Genomic DNA, 15,626 nt, shown 5'->3' on the forward strand with positions numbered 1-15,626 from the left:
GCCATAGGTGTAACAGCCAGAGTTAAAAGCGAAGGGTACAGTTCTGAGGCTGAACAGTATATCCCGTGATTATCTGCAGGTAAATACTTGTTCTTTCAGTTATACTCTCTGCTCACGGTTATAGTCAACAGTGCAATTTGATACCTTTTCCACCAAGTGTAGTGTCTGGAAAGAATAATCTGGGAAAAGCATCACAGTGCTATTCAGGCAGGATATTTACCCTTCAGTGCCATAATCCCTTGGACTACCTCTGTTTGGAGCCGTTATAGGTATGAAGAAAAAAAAATGGCCTAGTGCAGTGCTGCACATGAAGATGAGTGAACAACAACATAACCTTGTGCTTTGGAAGACTCTGAAAGTCAAGATAGTGTTAATAGTATTTATGAGTTGTGACAGTGGGAAGAAGCAATAAAAAGGAAATGCTTCATCTCTGTTCAAAATAACATCAAGGATGAAATTCACTCCTGGGAGAAGGGCCGGTACTGAGCTTTGGGTATTGCTTAATTTAGGCCTTCAGTGGGACTGAAGTAGTGGTTATACACTTCAATAAGTTCTTTCACTTGGATGAATTTAGTCTGAAGAATCTAAATTTTGTACAGCGAAATTTAGCTACATGCAATGTGTTATTAAATAGCAATATGATATAGCTGTGCCAATGTAACTCCTTATGGAGATTCTCTTTTGGAGTTTGGCATACCTTTTCAAATTGATACAAACCACTTCGATAAGAAGCCATGAGATAAAACAAAGAGCACTTAACCAGAGAGCTGCAGTGACGTCTGGAGAGTAGCAGATACATTGGTAAGTATTCCTGTGTAACCAGGTCCATACTTGTTATGACAAAGTCTTATTTTGTGAGCCACATCACTCTAATCTGCTTGAGGAGAGCATTTTATGTATGTGTCCAGCCTTGGGCATGATCTGCATTGGTAGATGCTGCCCAGAGGCTGCAATGAATCTCTTCTAAAACCTGACAGAGCTGGGCACCCTGCTCTGGGGAAGTGCTCAGGGGCACGTCACAGGGCAGAATTTGGGGTGGTTTGTATTGTGATATGTACGTGGCAGAGGGACTGTCACTTGGGAGGACTCTTGCAGATGAATCTGAGTGTTGGGTCTCCAGGTTTCTTTCATTACATATTCTGTTACAATAATTCTCATGTGTCAAATGCTGTGTACTTGGCTTGTGTTTGTATTTAAAGCAAAAATGTATGTTAAAAACTCTGGAAAACACACATTTAAGGTATCAGAGCATTTCTGCTGAGAAGCTGAATCTTTCTTATGCTGAATGCTAAACATTTACATATCCAAGCCTTATGTAATGGATGTCTGAATAATAATAAAACTGCATAAACTGACCTTCATTCTCTGGCACCACATCTCCTTTGAAGTCTGCATGACCAAATTCAAGACAATTATGTCATCCTTCATAACAGCCAAACAAAAGTTTGGCCAAATAATTTTTCTCCATATAACAGCAGTGTTTGTAATGTGTGTCAATGTAGCTGTTGTTATTTACTGGGTGTTACAAGTGACAGTAAAAATCCCCTTGTTTTAGATTAATGATCAGCCCTGGTAACATCTGGATTTCATTTATTTTACCTCAATGCCCACTTTTGCTATACTCAGTTACTTTGAGTAGTATATTGCAAGGCAAGTATGGTCTGAAAACACACACACACACAAATAATTTGCAGAACATGGTGTTACAGTATGTGCCCATATGTGGCAGAAGCAAATAAAAACTAAAAAAGCCCTGGATAGAAAGGAAATTTGCACTAACACTTTATGCTGTGTCCAAATCTACCAGTGCCACGCTTTCAGTAAAATTCTCCATGTACAAGGCTGCCTCTGCCAGTTAAGGGTTGTCAGCAGAGACTCACATTGCACATTAATGGGCCTCAGACCTTGAGGAAACCTTGGCATACTGTCATTTCAGTCTTTGAGACTCTGCCTATGTCACCAAGTGCTTCAAAACTTGTAGTTTATTTTCCCCCGTCCTCTGATTCAAGTGATCCTTGCCCAGGTCCATGTGCAGTGTCATTACTTATTATTTTTTTACTTTCAAAATGAATTCTAGATTGGGATTAAGTATTTCAAACTACCTTTATCATATCAACTGGATTAAGTTCTGCAGAGAATTTAAATGTTGTATAGATTCTTAAATATTGCTTTCAATGCAATGCTTGCACGTTCACATGTAACGCTTTTGGAATGGATACAGCTCCCGCTAGCATTGCTGGATCCCGTGGAAGTGTGATGCTTTTTGCCATCTAGTTCTATGTAAAGAGTACCAAATCATCTAGGTTGTGTTTATAGCTATTTTAAGTTATTTTATCTGGATTCACTACAGCACTTGTGGCTTTACTTGATCATGTTACATCATGGAGGCACACGTACATGCGCACATTTATGTATGTGTAGGTACATACATACTTTCACAATGAATATGCTTAATGTATGTGTTGCACTTTTATCTTTGCAAAATTAAGCCACTAAAAAAAAAATCCATTCTAATCTGGTTCAGCAAAGCTTTGCTGCTGGAGCATGTTAGAATTATGACTGAAGATAATAAAAACATGAAAAATTGAAGTTAAGAAGCAAACCATGAATTCAATCCTGAGGTACAATAATACCCTTTTGTGCCCAATTGCAATTAGCTCTTGATTTAATTCTTAAATGAGCTTCCAAGGTTTTGTTGGTTTAAATCATGATGTTGATGGTCTTTTCTTTATTTTACTTCAATTTGGTGCCATAGTGTAGACAAATGTAATATGTAGAGTTTATGAAACCAGACAGCTAGTAAATCAATATTATTTTGCTAGTAAATTACTAAGCCAATGCAAGCTGCTTTTAACTCTTAACAAATAGTTTGAACAAGCTGGAGTTTAAATCAGCACTGTGGGCACTGAATTAGTCTATGATTCTGAAGAAGGCTTTGTTGGCATTAACTTCTGCTTTGATCATCCTAGTATTTACAGCTTTTTAATTAGATACAGTTCAGCACAATGGCTTTTATCAAAGCAGTTTGGTAAGTGAACAACTGGACATTGTTTAGGGCTTTAGATGACATTCTGTCTGTTAATATCATGTGGCTGGTTTTAATACAATGATGAAGTTAGGATTATTTTAGGTCTTGTCACTGCTTTGTCAAAAGAAACTAGCTATTCTAAAAGAGAGAGTGGCATGTATTGCTTTTTTAAAATCATAAGTTTAATCATTTCTTAACATATTAAAAACCAATCATTTGCCTTGGGATTACAGAGGACAAACTTTAATTTTGCATTCATAAATTTGAAAGAAGTGACTTTTGTTCATCTTAACTTATTTTGATGTGCTGAGTGATTTGTTGGGAAGTGCTGAGCTCTTTTTGCTCAAGATTGAAGGCGGTTCCATTTTCCGTGTCAGACGTTTCAGAGTTGGCTTCTGATGTAAAGTAAACCCGATGCCAGCATGAAAATTCCTCAGGGATCTTGGCAGAGCTGGGCTCTATCGTTTCTGGAACAGTAAATTGGACTAAGTACACTTTTAATACTTTACAGTAAGCATTTGTAAACTTAGGGGAACAAGAAAGTTAAGGAGCCCCTGATGTCTTTAGACCAACTTCTGCAGTTTACTGTCCAAATGGAGATAGCTTATCCTCTAATTAACAAGATGTTTTTGACGAGCTCAGATTTATTGAGGAAAGGATGGAAAAGCCTGGAAATTGCTGACATTTGTTAGCTGCTTAACTATGATGAGTAGTGCTGTCATACTAGATCTGCCTATTCTTATTAGTGCCTTTAAAATGTGTTTGAGAAGTCCTTAGTTCTGCTTAAATATAGCTAAGTTTAGCTATTTGCCATTTGGGTTTCTAAAACAATGCTTGTTCAGTAGTTCTGCTTAAACCCGTGGTGTGAATGCATCTTAAGTGTAACAGCCTGTTCACAGAAACAGACCAATTTTCTCAAGTTCTGTGGCATGTGGGTTTATTTTTGTTTTCTTTTTTAAACTATAATATCTAGGGTAAAATCCCTTTGCCTATACGGCATGGTATTGAGTCATATTCCTTGTATGGTGCTGTTTTGAAAACAACTTTGTTTTTATTTGCCGTTTTCACTTCAAGCTTGGTAGGCTTTTATCTCAGTCAAATTTCTTCCTGGCTGAAGATGAGCTGACTTTGTCTGTACTGTTGAATTTAAGGGGAGTTATGTTTTTTTTTTCCCCTTATACGATAAGATTTGAATTACACATCCCTTACTTTTAAATCACTTCTGTGAGGCATTTCGGAAGAAAATAGGACTGAATCTTGTTCTCATGAGCTTACTTAAGTTATTTCTTAGGGCAAATATGGATTACTAAAGTGTGTTCAGCTGGTTTAGTATTAAGATAGATACTAATTTCTTGCCCTTCTCTGGATCTAGTCACTAATTGAAATCTTTTCAGCATTTTAAACTTTTTTTTTTTTTTGGCACTTATGAAGACACAAATTTTTACTTGGATGCAGTTTATTTAGTAATGTTTTTATCTCTGCCTTATGTTTGATGACAGATAGCCCTTTGGTTGGTGCTTCTGTGCACTTGTTTTTTTGGGAGGGGGAGTAGAGATTATGAAATGCAATCTGATTAAACTGTGCCTTCCTGTGGTGTCAATAGTAAAATAGTCGTGTGAATGTAGTGCCTTTGTTTACTGAGCTCTGCTTGGATGCCCACTGAAGTCAATGAGAATAAAAAATTGACTGTATAAATAGTTGTTTCAGTAAAGCTTGGGTGAACTGTTCGTGTTCTCTCATTTGTGATTGTATTGGGGCAGAGTAAATATCAGTCAATGTTCTGTCACCTGAGATAAATGACTCATTGCTTCATTTTTATCCACAATATGACTTTCATTCATAGTAATGTTAATAGCCATTGCATGATGAAGTTTGCAGTAGTTTATGTGCAAACTCTGTCACCATGGGGATTAGAGAAATTGGTGTTTTCATCTCAGTCTGGGTGTAATTTAGGGATCTAAAAATCTTCATTTCTTTACAATAACATGTCTATCATATGTCTGATAACTCTCAGGGAATGTTTGACATTTTGTTACAAAAATCTGCGCATGTTTTTTCAAGATAGAAACTTTAAAGGTTGCAGGGACAAAGGAACGAAAGTAGGATGTAAATGGAACAGCTGCTGAACAATTGTACTGAAGTCAAAGAAATGCTTGGGGAAACCTTGAATTTGATGTTAATGACAAGCAGTGAAACATGTACCAAATCAATCCATGTGTTTTTTTCTCCTCTCCATCCTCCATTTTTTTCAGACCTCCAGAATTACCCGCTCTGATGAAGATAGGGAAGGCTCCTGGGATGCCTGGGGGGCCTGGAGTGATTGCTCAAGGACCTGTGGTGGGGGAGCCTCTTACTCGCTGAGGAGGTGTTTAAATGGCAGGTAAGTGACAAGCTTACGTATATTTATTCTTCTACAGCTCTGCCATGTTTCTCTGTCCTCTGTTGGTGTCTATAGAGAAGCATTGTTCCTTCTGTTTGTGGAACCAAGTGCTGTGTACAGATCGTGTTATGAAATCCTGCTTTGAATATATTTTCCTACTATATTAGATAAATATCTTCAACTCTGATAGAACTGTAGTGTGTTATTAAATATGTTTGTGGAATAACAAGAGTGATTTATTTAGTACAGCCAAATATTGAGAGAAGTATCTGCCACCATAACAGAAGGTAAATGCTATATTACCTGCATACAAATTAGCCTGCATTTGAATGTTACTTGAAATAATGTTCAAGTGCAGACTCCTCCATGTCTTCCCTGTGGCAAAAAACCAAGTGACTTGCTTCACATATAGATATATAAAATGTTGCTTTCTGTTAGGAAACTTTTCCTCTGCCAGTTCTTTCTATGCAGTGGTCCTGGTGGCCATATGTTTTCATGGATAAGCCTCAGTGTAGCTTGAGGAGAACAGCGTATGTGGTGAAAAAAATTTACCTCAGTAGTAAAGCTGGACTAATATAGGACTTGTTGCTACAATCCTAAAAGTATGAGTAATGCAACAGGCTTGTAGTCAGGCGAGAAGAGATCCCAACCAGCTTAGAAGCATCTGTGCTGGCGTACATAATTGCTTGCTTTACTTGAATTATTCTTAAACGTTTTAAAAACTGCTGATTATGTTTAAATTTCTATTTTGTTGAGAATTTTTTAGTTAAATGCAATATTGCTGAGGAAGTAAATTCTTCTTAAAGAAGGCTTGTAGCGTGATATGCCACTTAAGTGCAAACTGTATGAAATACACAGCTAAATATGATTGATTACAAGACTGTTTCTTTTTGTGCAAAATGAACAAAGATCTTTGAGAAAAGTAATATTTCCAGCAAGAAACCGTGATATTCTACCAGTGTGTTATAGGCACTGTGAAACGAGCTCAATAAATTGTAGTAATATAAAATCCACTGCGGTTTTATTAATGTTTTTAATGTGTTTCCCTGTGAAAAACATGTGTTTTCTATACCTTGACAAATGTGTAGTTCAAAAGTTTTTTTTTTCTGTGTTTATTGTTGTTGTAACATCCAGGAAAAGTGCAATTGTGAAACAAAATTTTCACTTTTGTGTGTACCATAAACATTTTTAACTTGCATGTTGTGATGCAATAATTCTTGCAAAAGATTGGAAATTTGAGATATGTAATATCTTGGTTTTGGAGATTTGTACCTTCATCTGAAGTGCTTGAACTCTTGCTTCAGGCATCCATTGCTTTTTCCTTTTCAAATTATATTTTTCAATCTCTCACACATATTAAAGAATTTCTAATATTTGCAATCAATTTTCATGCAGAAAGTGGAAAAATTAGTCTGAGCTGTACACTATACACTCAAGCATTCTTTAATATGAGGCAAGTTTTTTTATGAAGAGATTATTCCAAAACACTTTTTTGTCCTAATTATTCCCATAATTTCCTGTCAAGCCATTTGAAATATGTTTTCAGTTCTTTCAAGGACTTGATTTTGCCATTCTTAAGAAGAAGAATATCTTACCCTGTGCAAAAGTGCCAGTCAGTTATTGAGAAGTTTGGCAAACTGTGTCCCTAAAAAAAGTGTGGAACCCACGCATCCTCATATTAGACCACAATAAATAATCACAACTTTATTATATGCCTGTTATTTCAAGCAACTAAGAACAAACTTTGAGGATCTGAGTTGCCTGAATTTCAGGCTTCACATGTACTGGTGTCCTGGTTTTCCCCTGGCCGAGGGAGGGGGAGGGTGAGCGAGCAGGCTGTGTTTGGGTGCAAGGTGCAAGCAAAAGGGTGAATCCACCCAAACCACCACAACTGGGCACCTTAGAAATGCATGCACTCCATGAGAAGTAGATTTCATTTAAAATTAGGAATTCTCGCATGTGGCTTTGGGTCAGTAAAACTACATGCTGTTCTTCAAAAATATTGCATTGTTTTTTGGGAGAAAGGAAAGGTTTGAGGCTGTTTTTTCTTTCCTAAACAAAATAGGATAAAGGAAAATTAATGCTCATTAGAGCCCTATACTTGATTAAAGGATTGCTTAGGTATTCTGATCCTCTTTTCCTCTGGGTTACATCTCATGGATTAGAAGTAGCTTTGCTGAAGTCAGCATAGATCAGGCTTAGGGATGCCTTGTGAAATCTTTTTCACAAAATAAATGTGTTTTTCATAAGGTTTGCAGTAAATTGGACTTACAGGGAAAACTGCACAATCTCTGCTGAAGAGAGACAGCGGTGTAACCTGTTGAGTCCCCAGATCCCCTTTGTATTTAAACCTTCTATCTTGAGTCCAAATTATGGTAGGGCAGTAGCAATAAAAGTCTAATTTTCAAGAGAATAACTAGCTGTAAAACAGGCAGGGTTGTGTTTTGCTGTTATGCAGTATAACCATTTTTACTCTGTTTTTCAGGAACTGTGAAGGTCGGAATATTCGATACAAAACCTGCAGTAGTAATGTGAGTCTGGCCTTTAATCCTATTTCACTTATTCAAACAATGTGTTGAAGTTTAAGAAATTCTGCTTCTTGTCTAAAACCTTATGGTGCATAATTTTCTTTCCATCATTATTACCATTTTTAAAGATTTTAGTCTGCATGACACCACGAGGTCTAAAATTTAGGCTTCCCAAATGGTCATTTTCTTTTGAAATTATAGTGCCAATTGTGATTCAGAGTGTTTTATATCATTTATTAGCAGAGTTACACATTTTGGAGGATTAACAAATCAGTTCTCATCTTAAACTAGCAAGTGCTTTTCCTGGGGGTGCTGTCTTTCAGATGAAGCATTAAACTGAGCTCCTGATCACTTGTGATCTTTAATGATATGGTGGCACTCTTTGCATGAGCAAAGCGGTTAACCCCCTGTGCCCCTTTCAAATCTTAAACTAGGTAATTACTCCTTATATTCCCTCTGTTTGCCTAAGCCCAGATCTTTATATGTCTGTATGCAAAAGCCTGGATATTTAGGTATGCTGGCATAGACAATTTCTGTGACTGGATGTAAAGTTTGGAGTTTTAACTGTGCAGTTGCTGTTAGTGTGATGCAATTACATTTTATTTTTACAGACACCTTTTCTGAAAACCAATCACATACAGCATACTTCATGACTTGTGCTCAACTGATTTGTACTGATGCTTTGTGCTGTCTAAACAGCTGCTGCCTTTCACCCCAGATGTTCTAGTTTTTTCAAGATGTGCAGCTCATGCAGGACTTTGCAATACTACTGATCAACAATGTGTACAAATGCAGTAGTTTAGGATGGTTTATGGTCCTCAGCCATCCCCTTGCACAGATTACCTTAAAGTACAATGGGACATTCATATAATCCCATTCCAGAAAAGAGAGAAGGTAGTTAAGTAATTTTTTTGTGGTGCATTTGATTAATCTGCTTCTGGCTCTGGGAGAAAGGCAGCGATTTTCACACAAATAACCCTTAAAAGGTGAGGCCTGTGGTTCCCTTGGGTTGAATTATACCCAGGCAAGAGCAGGTGATACTCATGTCATCGCCAGCCCTGTACTTTCTGCCAGCAGCAGGCAGCTGGGAAGTATGACATGTTCTCCTTAGGAGGCCTGACACTGAAGTTGCCCAGTAAATATGTTGTATCGGTACATCTCCTGGGAGAACTGGCCATTCCTACTCTTCAGTTTACCACACCTACAGTTTCTTGTGTGCCAGTTGGCTTCTGCCCTCCTCAAGAACAAGGCTTGCTAGCACCTTGAATCGCTCTAACACTCCACTCCTCAGCATTGGATGGATTTTCCACTGCTGGCAGAAACTAGTGGAAGTGATTAATGAATCAGGCCCAGTGCATGCAAAAATCAGATTCTGGAGACAAATGCTGTCACTTGCCCTTTCAGAAGAAAAGGCCTAGTAGTTTTATATGCAGTGTCCTTAGCTCGTAAACAAAAATGCCATGTGCAAAAACACACAATAATCTTTTAAAGCTGTGTGGTAAGCTAAATTGCAGCCAGCCAGTATGTAAGCCATTAACAAACTGCCACTGCAAAATCTATTTGCTACATTTCTTATCCTTTATACTGCATTGTATACAGTAATATACCTCTGCTTGATCCCGTGCACTACAGCTTCCTATGCTAGAGTAAAAGCTACTGCTTTCTGTGCACCAGTTCAAACAAGTCAGCGTAGTATACTTTCTTCCTCCAGCAAAAGGACTAGAAGGCTACCCGGTCTACAGAAAAGGGAGAAAGAGGAGATAAATTTGGGCATATTTTCTGCTCTACGCAGAGTTCTACATGCTTTTAGGATAAGTAAGAGCAGTTGTGGGCACTGTTTATTTTAAGGATTATGCAGTAAAAATGTGATGGAAATGAAAGGCACTTTATGCTTCGGCATAGAGAAAATTAAGATAATTACCGTATCCTTTCTGAACTCCCAGGGAGTTTTTCTGAAGTCAGTGGGGCCTGTTTTTTAACTTTAGGACTTATTTTAAAGCGATAAGTGGCAAGCGTCTTGTATGTGAGTCTGTTTGAATTTATGATGATTCAAATGTTAATTTCCAGACAGGAAGCTGCCTTTACAGTTCTGCTTTTGGGGCATGTCTGAAAGGGATCAGGTTTTCATTTCAGTTCAGATAGAGCCAGGATCTCTCAGGAATGGTTTTTCCTAGGTTATGGATCAGAGAATGGAGAACTGAGAAAAATATATTTCATGAGGTTTCCACTGTTAATACAGTTGATTTTTGAATTTGGTGTCAATGAATTCAAGCCCAGTATTAGACCTGACTTAACCTTGAAATGGGAGCTTGCACCTAATGTAAACCTTGGACTGCTAGGTCAGTTTTGTTTCAAATGATATAATTTTCCCCAAAGCATTATTTCTATTAAACGCTTCTCACTTTAGGAGTAAAATTTTAGTTTGAAAATTAAGAGTTTAAACTAGCTTCTTTCCATATTAGTGGGTATTATTGTTAACCACATGAGACATTCAGTATATATACATTGTGTAAAGTTGCCTGCAAATGTAATTTTGCTACATGATACATTATACCACTAACATCTATATTGGGGAGTACAAATGAAGCACAACTTAATATGTGTGTCATTCTAATGAAAAGAACAAGAATCATTTTACCAGAAAATTGGTTTCATCTGGATTTGTAATAGAATAGTAGTAAGTTCATTGAACTCAAGCATAGTTCCAGAATAATATTAGTGATATTTCAATAAAAAAATTAATTCAAGGACTTAGCAACAAAATAATTGCTGAGATTAGGGCACATGCTTAGCCTGCTTATCTCTCTATCCTAACTGATGTGCCAGGTACATGATTTCCTAAAACTGCGTGTATACTTTCAGCTTTTCTTATAGAAACTTTGGAGAAATAAACTGTATAAACAATTCATTATATGCTGTTCAATGTGATTTTCAGTCTTTCTTAACCTTCCTTTTTTTCTATTTTCATCTTTGTATATACTGTTACATTCTGATGCTATGATGTGCACTATATGGAAGTGTTTAAGATAATCCTTTAGGGTCTTATTCAGAGAACAAGTTATTTGGGCCATTTCCCCATAAATTTCACATTCTTATGTGCCAAAAAGTCACTTAAACATTTTGCAGAATGACTTTTCTACAGTAAGAAGAAAAACTATTTTGTAACAGATATGCCCATGTTTATTTCTATTATAAGATTTTATTACATGCAGAAAATGCTCACACTTTTTCAACATATTCATCAGGTTATTGTCCCATTATCTATTTTTTAACCAACTCATCCTATTCAGAAAATCTTTGCTGGACTGTGTCTACTTTAGTCCTATAATATTTCATCTTGAATTGCATAGTTTCTCTCTAATATGTTAATTGATTTATTTTATATTTGTAATGCTGATGCACCATATGGCTTGCATGGCTAGAATTTCTAGCTCAGGTATCTTGATTTTGCTAAGAAGTGGCCTGAAAATTGTGTAGGAAACACACAGAACCTGAAGCTAGTTTCAAAAAGAAAACAAAACAATGACTTCATCAGTTTTGGCTAAGTTTCAACAAAATGAGATTCAAAGAATAAAACTAGACAAAGGGCTAGACTTCCTTTGGTGTCATCATTTTTACTGGGAATTTTCTTGCCTTCCCTTCTGTGCTTTTTTCAGTGGAGTAATTGTTGGCAGGAGTCGCAGGGTCTGATGCAGCCTTCATCTTTTGTACATGAACATTGCCGACAAAGATACAGATTTCCCAGGTTAGCTTTGTTTTCAGAGACTAAGAATGCGTACTGCCAAAACTAAAATGATACATTTCATAAGAAGCCAGCCTTTGAATGCAGTAGTTTTTAATCACAAAAAGAATGGGAATATATGTCTTTCAAACCTGCTTTGTAGTCATGTCTGAAGCGTCTTTTTCAGATCTGTCTGTCTAATAATATGTTCTTAAGTCATGTCATAAATACACTTCAATCCACAAGATCTGGATGCGAATATTTTGCCAACGTTTTCATGTACTAGACCTCATAGATATGTCTTCATCTCCTTAAGTAGTGTATGAACCTATGAACAGCCTGGCTATTGTTCAGAGGATTGAGTCTAAGACAAAAACTATTGCTGAAATTAGGAAATCTGAGAAATCCTGAAATTAGTAGCAAAATTATTTAACAAACAAGAAAAAATGTGGAATATTGAGATGGAAGAGGGAATGACAGAAGGAATTGATGTCTGAAACAGGTTAAAACCAAAAAGACACACAAACAGGATCAGGATTGGGGCCCATGTGTTATTGTTTGACAGTGCAGCCTTGCTGCTCCCAAACATGCTTCACCCGTACCTACCCCTCCCACATCTTGCACGCCTGCCCTTTTCCTTTCTGTTTTTTAAACTCCCTCTCACTTTTCTGACCCACTCTAATGGAATTAACCTGAAGTTTACAAGTCCTTTTGTTATCTCGATTACATTCCTTTCAGTGCTTAGTGGTGTTTCTGTTTAGATTATAAAATTCTTTCTTTATACAAATATGTATTGTTCCCAGGAAAACAGGGCTCTGAACTTCGTTGCCATCCAAATGCTGATATAATGCAAATGATAATAATTTCAGCTCTTTGATATCCCTCTGTGATGCTCTTTTTATGCTCATGCTTTTGAACACATCTCAAACATAAAGCAGGTGGAACTGGCATATGAATTAAGCTGCCTGAATCATTTTGTGTCCTTTGAAGATGCCAAAACACAATAGGGAGATGAGAATTCTCTTGCTCTCAAGCAGCCAGGAAGTGAGTGGAAGGAAGGAGCTGCATTGTGTTGAATCAATGAGAAACATACAGTAACCACAGATTGACATCCTGACATTGTGGTGTTTGTGTCTTGGCATTGCATCAATACTGAGTGATAGTGAATTGTAACAACAGCCTGTCAAAACTCAGCCTAAGGCCATTGCTCTGCCTATTTTACAGATAGCTCTTTAATTCTTTGTGATGAAAATGTAGCTGTGCATGGCTGAATAACACTGCTCCGAAATGTTGCTTCTAACTTTACCTGAATCTAACTTCCACTTATTTTTATCCTTAGCTACTCTTCTGTTTGCAACGGTGGAAGGGAAGCATATGGTATCCATATGAACTCTGAAGTCCTCTCTGCTTTTTAGACTTGCTATTGTGGAAAATGAGAGGTGACAGATAAGTCAGAGCCAAATTCTGCTCTCATTGACACCAGTGCAAACTTGGTGAATTTCTCGGGAGTGACACTGCAGTAAATAAGGGTGGTTTCTAACAGTATTTGCTTGATGTTTTTAGAAGCTCTCACTTGTGGGATTTTGCAGAGGTAAAACTGTCAAAGCATTACAGTAACTGTAATTTCTTCTTGTCATATTCCATCATTTTATAGTTAAAAAAATGACTCAAACTAGAGTTATCCCAGATTAAAAATAATACAAAATATATTGGCATCATTCTGATTTATTCTCACTGTAAGGTATATCACTGGATGGAGTTGAAAAGTGTTGCTGGGACTGCTCAGTGAATTACTGAGTGCTTAGTTGCAAAAACCCCATGTGTTGATCAGTAGAGAGAATACTGATTTTAGAAGGTGTTTTCTGCAGACTACAAATGAACTAGAGATATTTATAGATTACTGTTTCCTGTGGCGAAAAAAAATCTAAGGCATTGACAAAGTATTAGCTAATACAATGCCAATTCATCCAGATTCATATGAGCAAAGTAGTGTCAGGATAACGTTGTTGAGGGCATTGGACTGGAATTTGAACCTTTCTCGTATATGTTTTAATCTCCAGTATTGTGTAATGCACTTACTATTTTGTTAGCTTTTTTCAGGGAAGGTTCAGTTCACTGATAAGGTTGAAGCTGTGTTCAGGATTGGTATTGTTAACTAATACTTACTAATAAGTTCCATGAGTTCAGCTGACACATCACAATCTTTCAGTCTTATATCCAATGAAAACAAAACTGTTAAAATCAACCTCACATCTGGCTTATATGTGCAGTTGGAATTCTTGGAAGAATATCCTTTTAGTCTGGTGTATGGACTGTTTGACACTGGACATGCTTTCAAATGAAGTCTTTAGTGAGAAATTGTTTGACACACTAACTCCTTTGTCAGTACTTTACCAAAGTTATTTTTGAATAAATCAGTATTCATCTCCATTCCTGTCACCATAGTTTAATATTAACATCATTGTTTGGGTGCAGTGCTTTGTGCAGAAAAAATATTTTAGAATATTTTATTTCAAACAGTTCTCGTATTTGGTCTTTCAGCTGCATATGCTGTGACTCTGTATGGGAGGAGGTACGGAACTATCTCATTAGAACTGGAACTGTATAATCAATAGTTACCAGTTTGAAGTATGTTTTATTTCAACGAAGTAAGCATTACTGCTTCCATGAGGTGAAAGTGCTTTGTAATTAGGCTAAAGGACTAAACACTGAAAGTTCTGGTGTCTCAACCTAATGCTCTTGTCCCCCATCTGGGCAATACCGGACAATGAATTTGACATATTTCTTTATGCATAAGTAGCAATAATACCTCTTTTGTTACTCTGACATATGAATTGATGAATAAGTGTAGAGCTCTCAGAAATCCTTAAGTGGAAAAAACTATTGAAAAGAGAAATATTAGATGTCAGACATCTCATTATAGTCACTTAAAATATATAGCTTCCTTTAGAAGTTAATTCTTATTACAGAACCAGACTTTAAATGTACTACATAGTGTCATAAAAAGTAGCAATTTTAATTATCCTCTCATATCAATTGTGTTGTTATTACTGAGAGATGTGTGATATTCTGTTACTTGCACTGCAAGCAATGGATTAATCAACATAAATTGCTTTAATACATACAGTAAAACTTTGCAATAGGGCATTTTTGTAATAGCAGATCAGTTCTTGAATCAAGTCTTCCTGAATAGATTCTGTGAAATTCATCAGATAACTTTATTACAAATGCAATTAAAAAAAAAAAAAATCCTTTGGTTTGTTTTTAGGACTGCCCTTCAGATGTTGGTGACTTCAGAGCACAACAGTGTTCAGCCTACAATGATGTCAAATACCAGGGACATTTTTATGAGTGGATCCCTGTGTATAATGATCCTACTGCACCATGTGCCCTGAAATGTCAAGCTCTGGGAAAGAACTTGATTGTGGAGCTTGCCCCAAAAGTACTAGATGGCACTCGTTGCAATATTGAATCCTTGGATATGTGCATCAGTGGAATATGCCAGGTATGTTCATGGTGTAAATCTAATTGTGACCTTTGTTATGGGATACTTTGCACATTAAGTGAGCACTTTTTGGTTATTTTTCATCTTCACGTGTCAGTTTACTTTAGATGTATCTGCAAGTACTGCCAAATGGATTGTAGATAACTTGCCTTTCTCTTGCACACAGAAGTTCCTGACTGCCTTAGCCACTGATATTTTTCTATATAAATAAAAGGTCAATAACATTCACTCACTCTTCTATTTATATATGTAAAGCTTGATGAAATTAGTTATACTAGTTACAGCTTTCTAACTGTCAGTATGTCTGTCAGGGAGTGATGAAGTTACGTAGCCTTCCATTTCATTTTACTCTTTCTCTGAGTCTTATATCTCATGAACTCTAAGCTTTTCTTTAAGGAGAAAATCAGATGTTTTAAGGAATCCAGCCCAGAATGGCAGGTTTGAGTGTGTATATCTGTCTTGTT

At 36.7% G+C, this 15,626-nt stretch overlaps 1 protein-coding gene across 1 annotated transcript in view; it reads left to right on the forward strand.

Annotated features, from left to right (window-relative positions):
- ADAMTSL3 (ADAMTS like 3) overlaps nt 1–15,626 on the forward strand; it is a 158,399-nt gene that overhangs the window by 78,129 nt on the left and 64,644 nt on the right. The window contains 3 exon segments of the mRNA XM_010175808.2: nt 5,281–5,408; nt 7,894–7,939; nt 14,926–15,162. Coding sequence (XP_010174110.1) covers nt 5,281–5,408; nt 7,894–7,939; nt 14,926–15,162 — 411 coding nt within the window.

The sequence above is a fragment of the Antrostomus carolinensis genome, unplaced genomic scaffold (genome assembly GCF_000700745.2).
Source record: "Antrostomus carolinensis isolate BGI_N321 unplaced genomic scaffold, ASM70074v2 scaffold13949, whole genome shotgun sequence".
Lineage (NCBI taxonomy): Eukaryota > Metazoa > Chordata > Aves > Caprimulgiformes > Caprimulgidae > Antrostomus > Antrostomus carolinensis.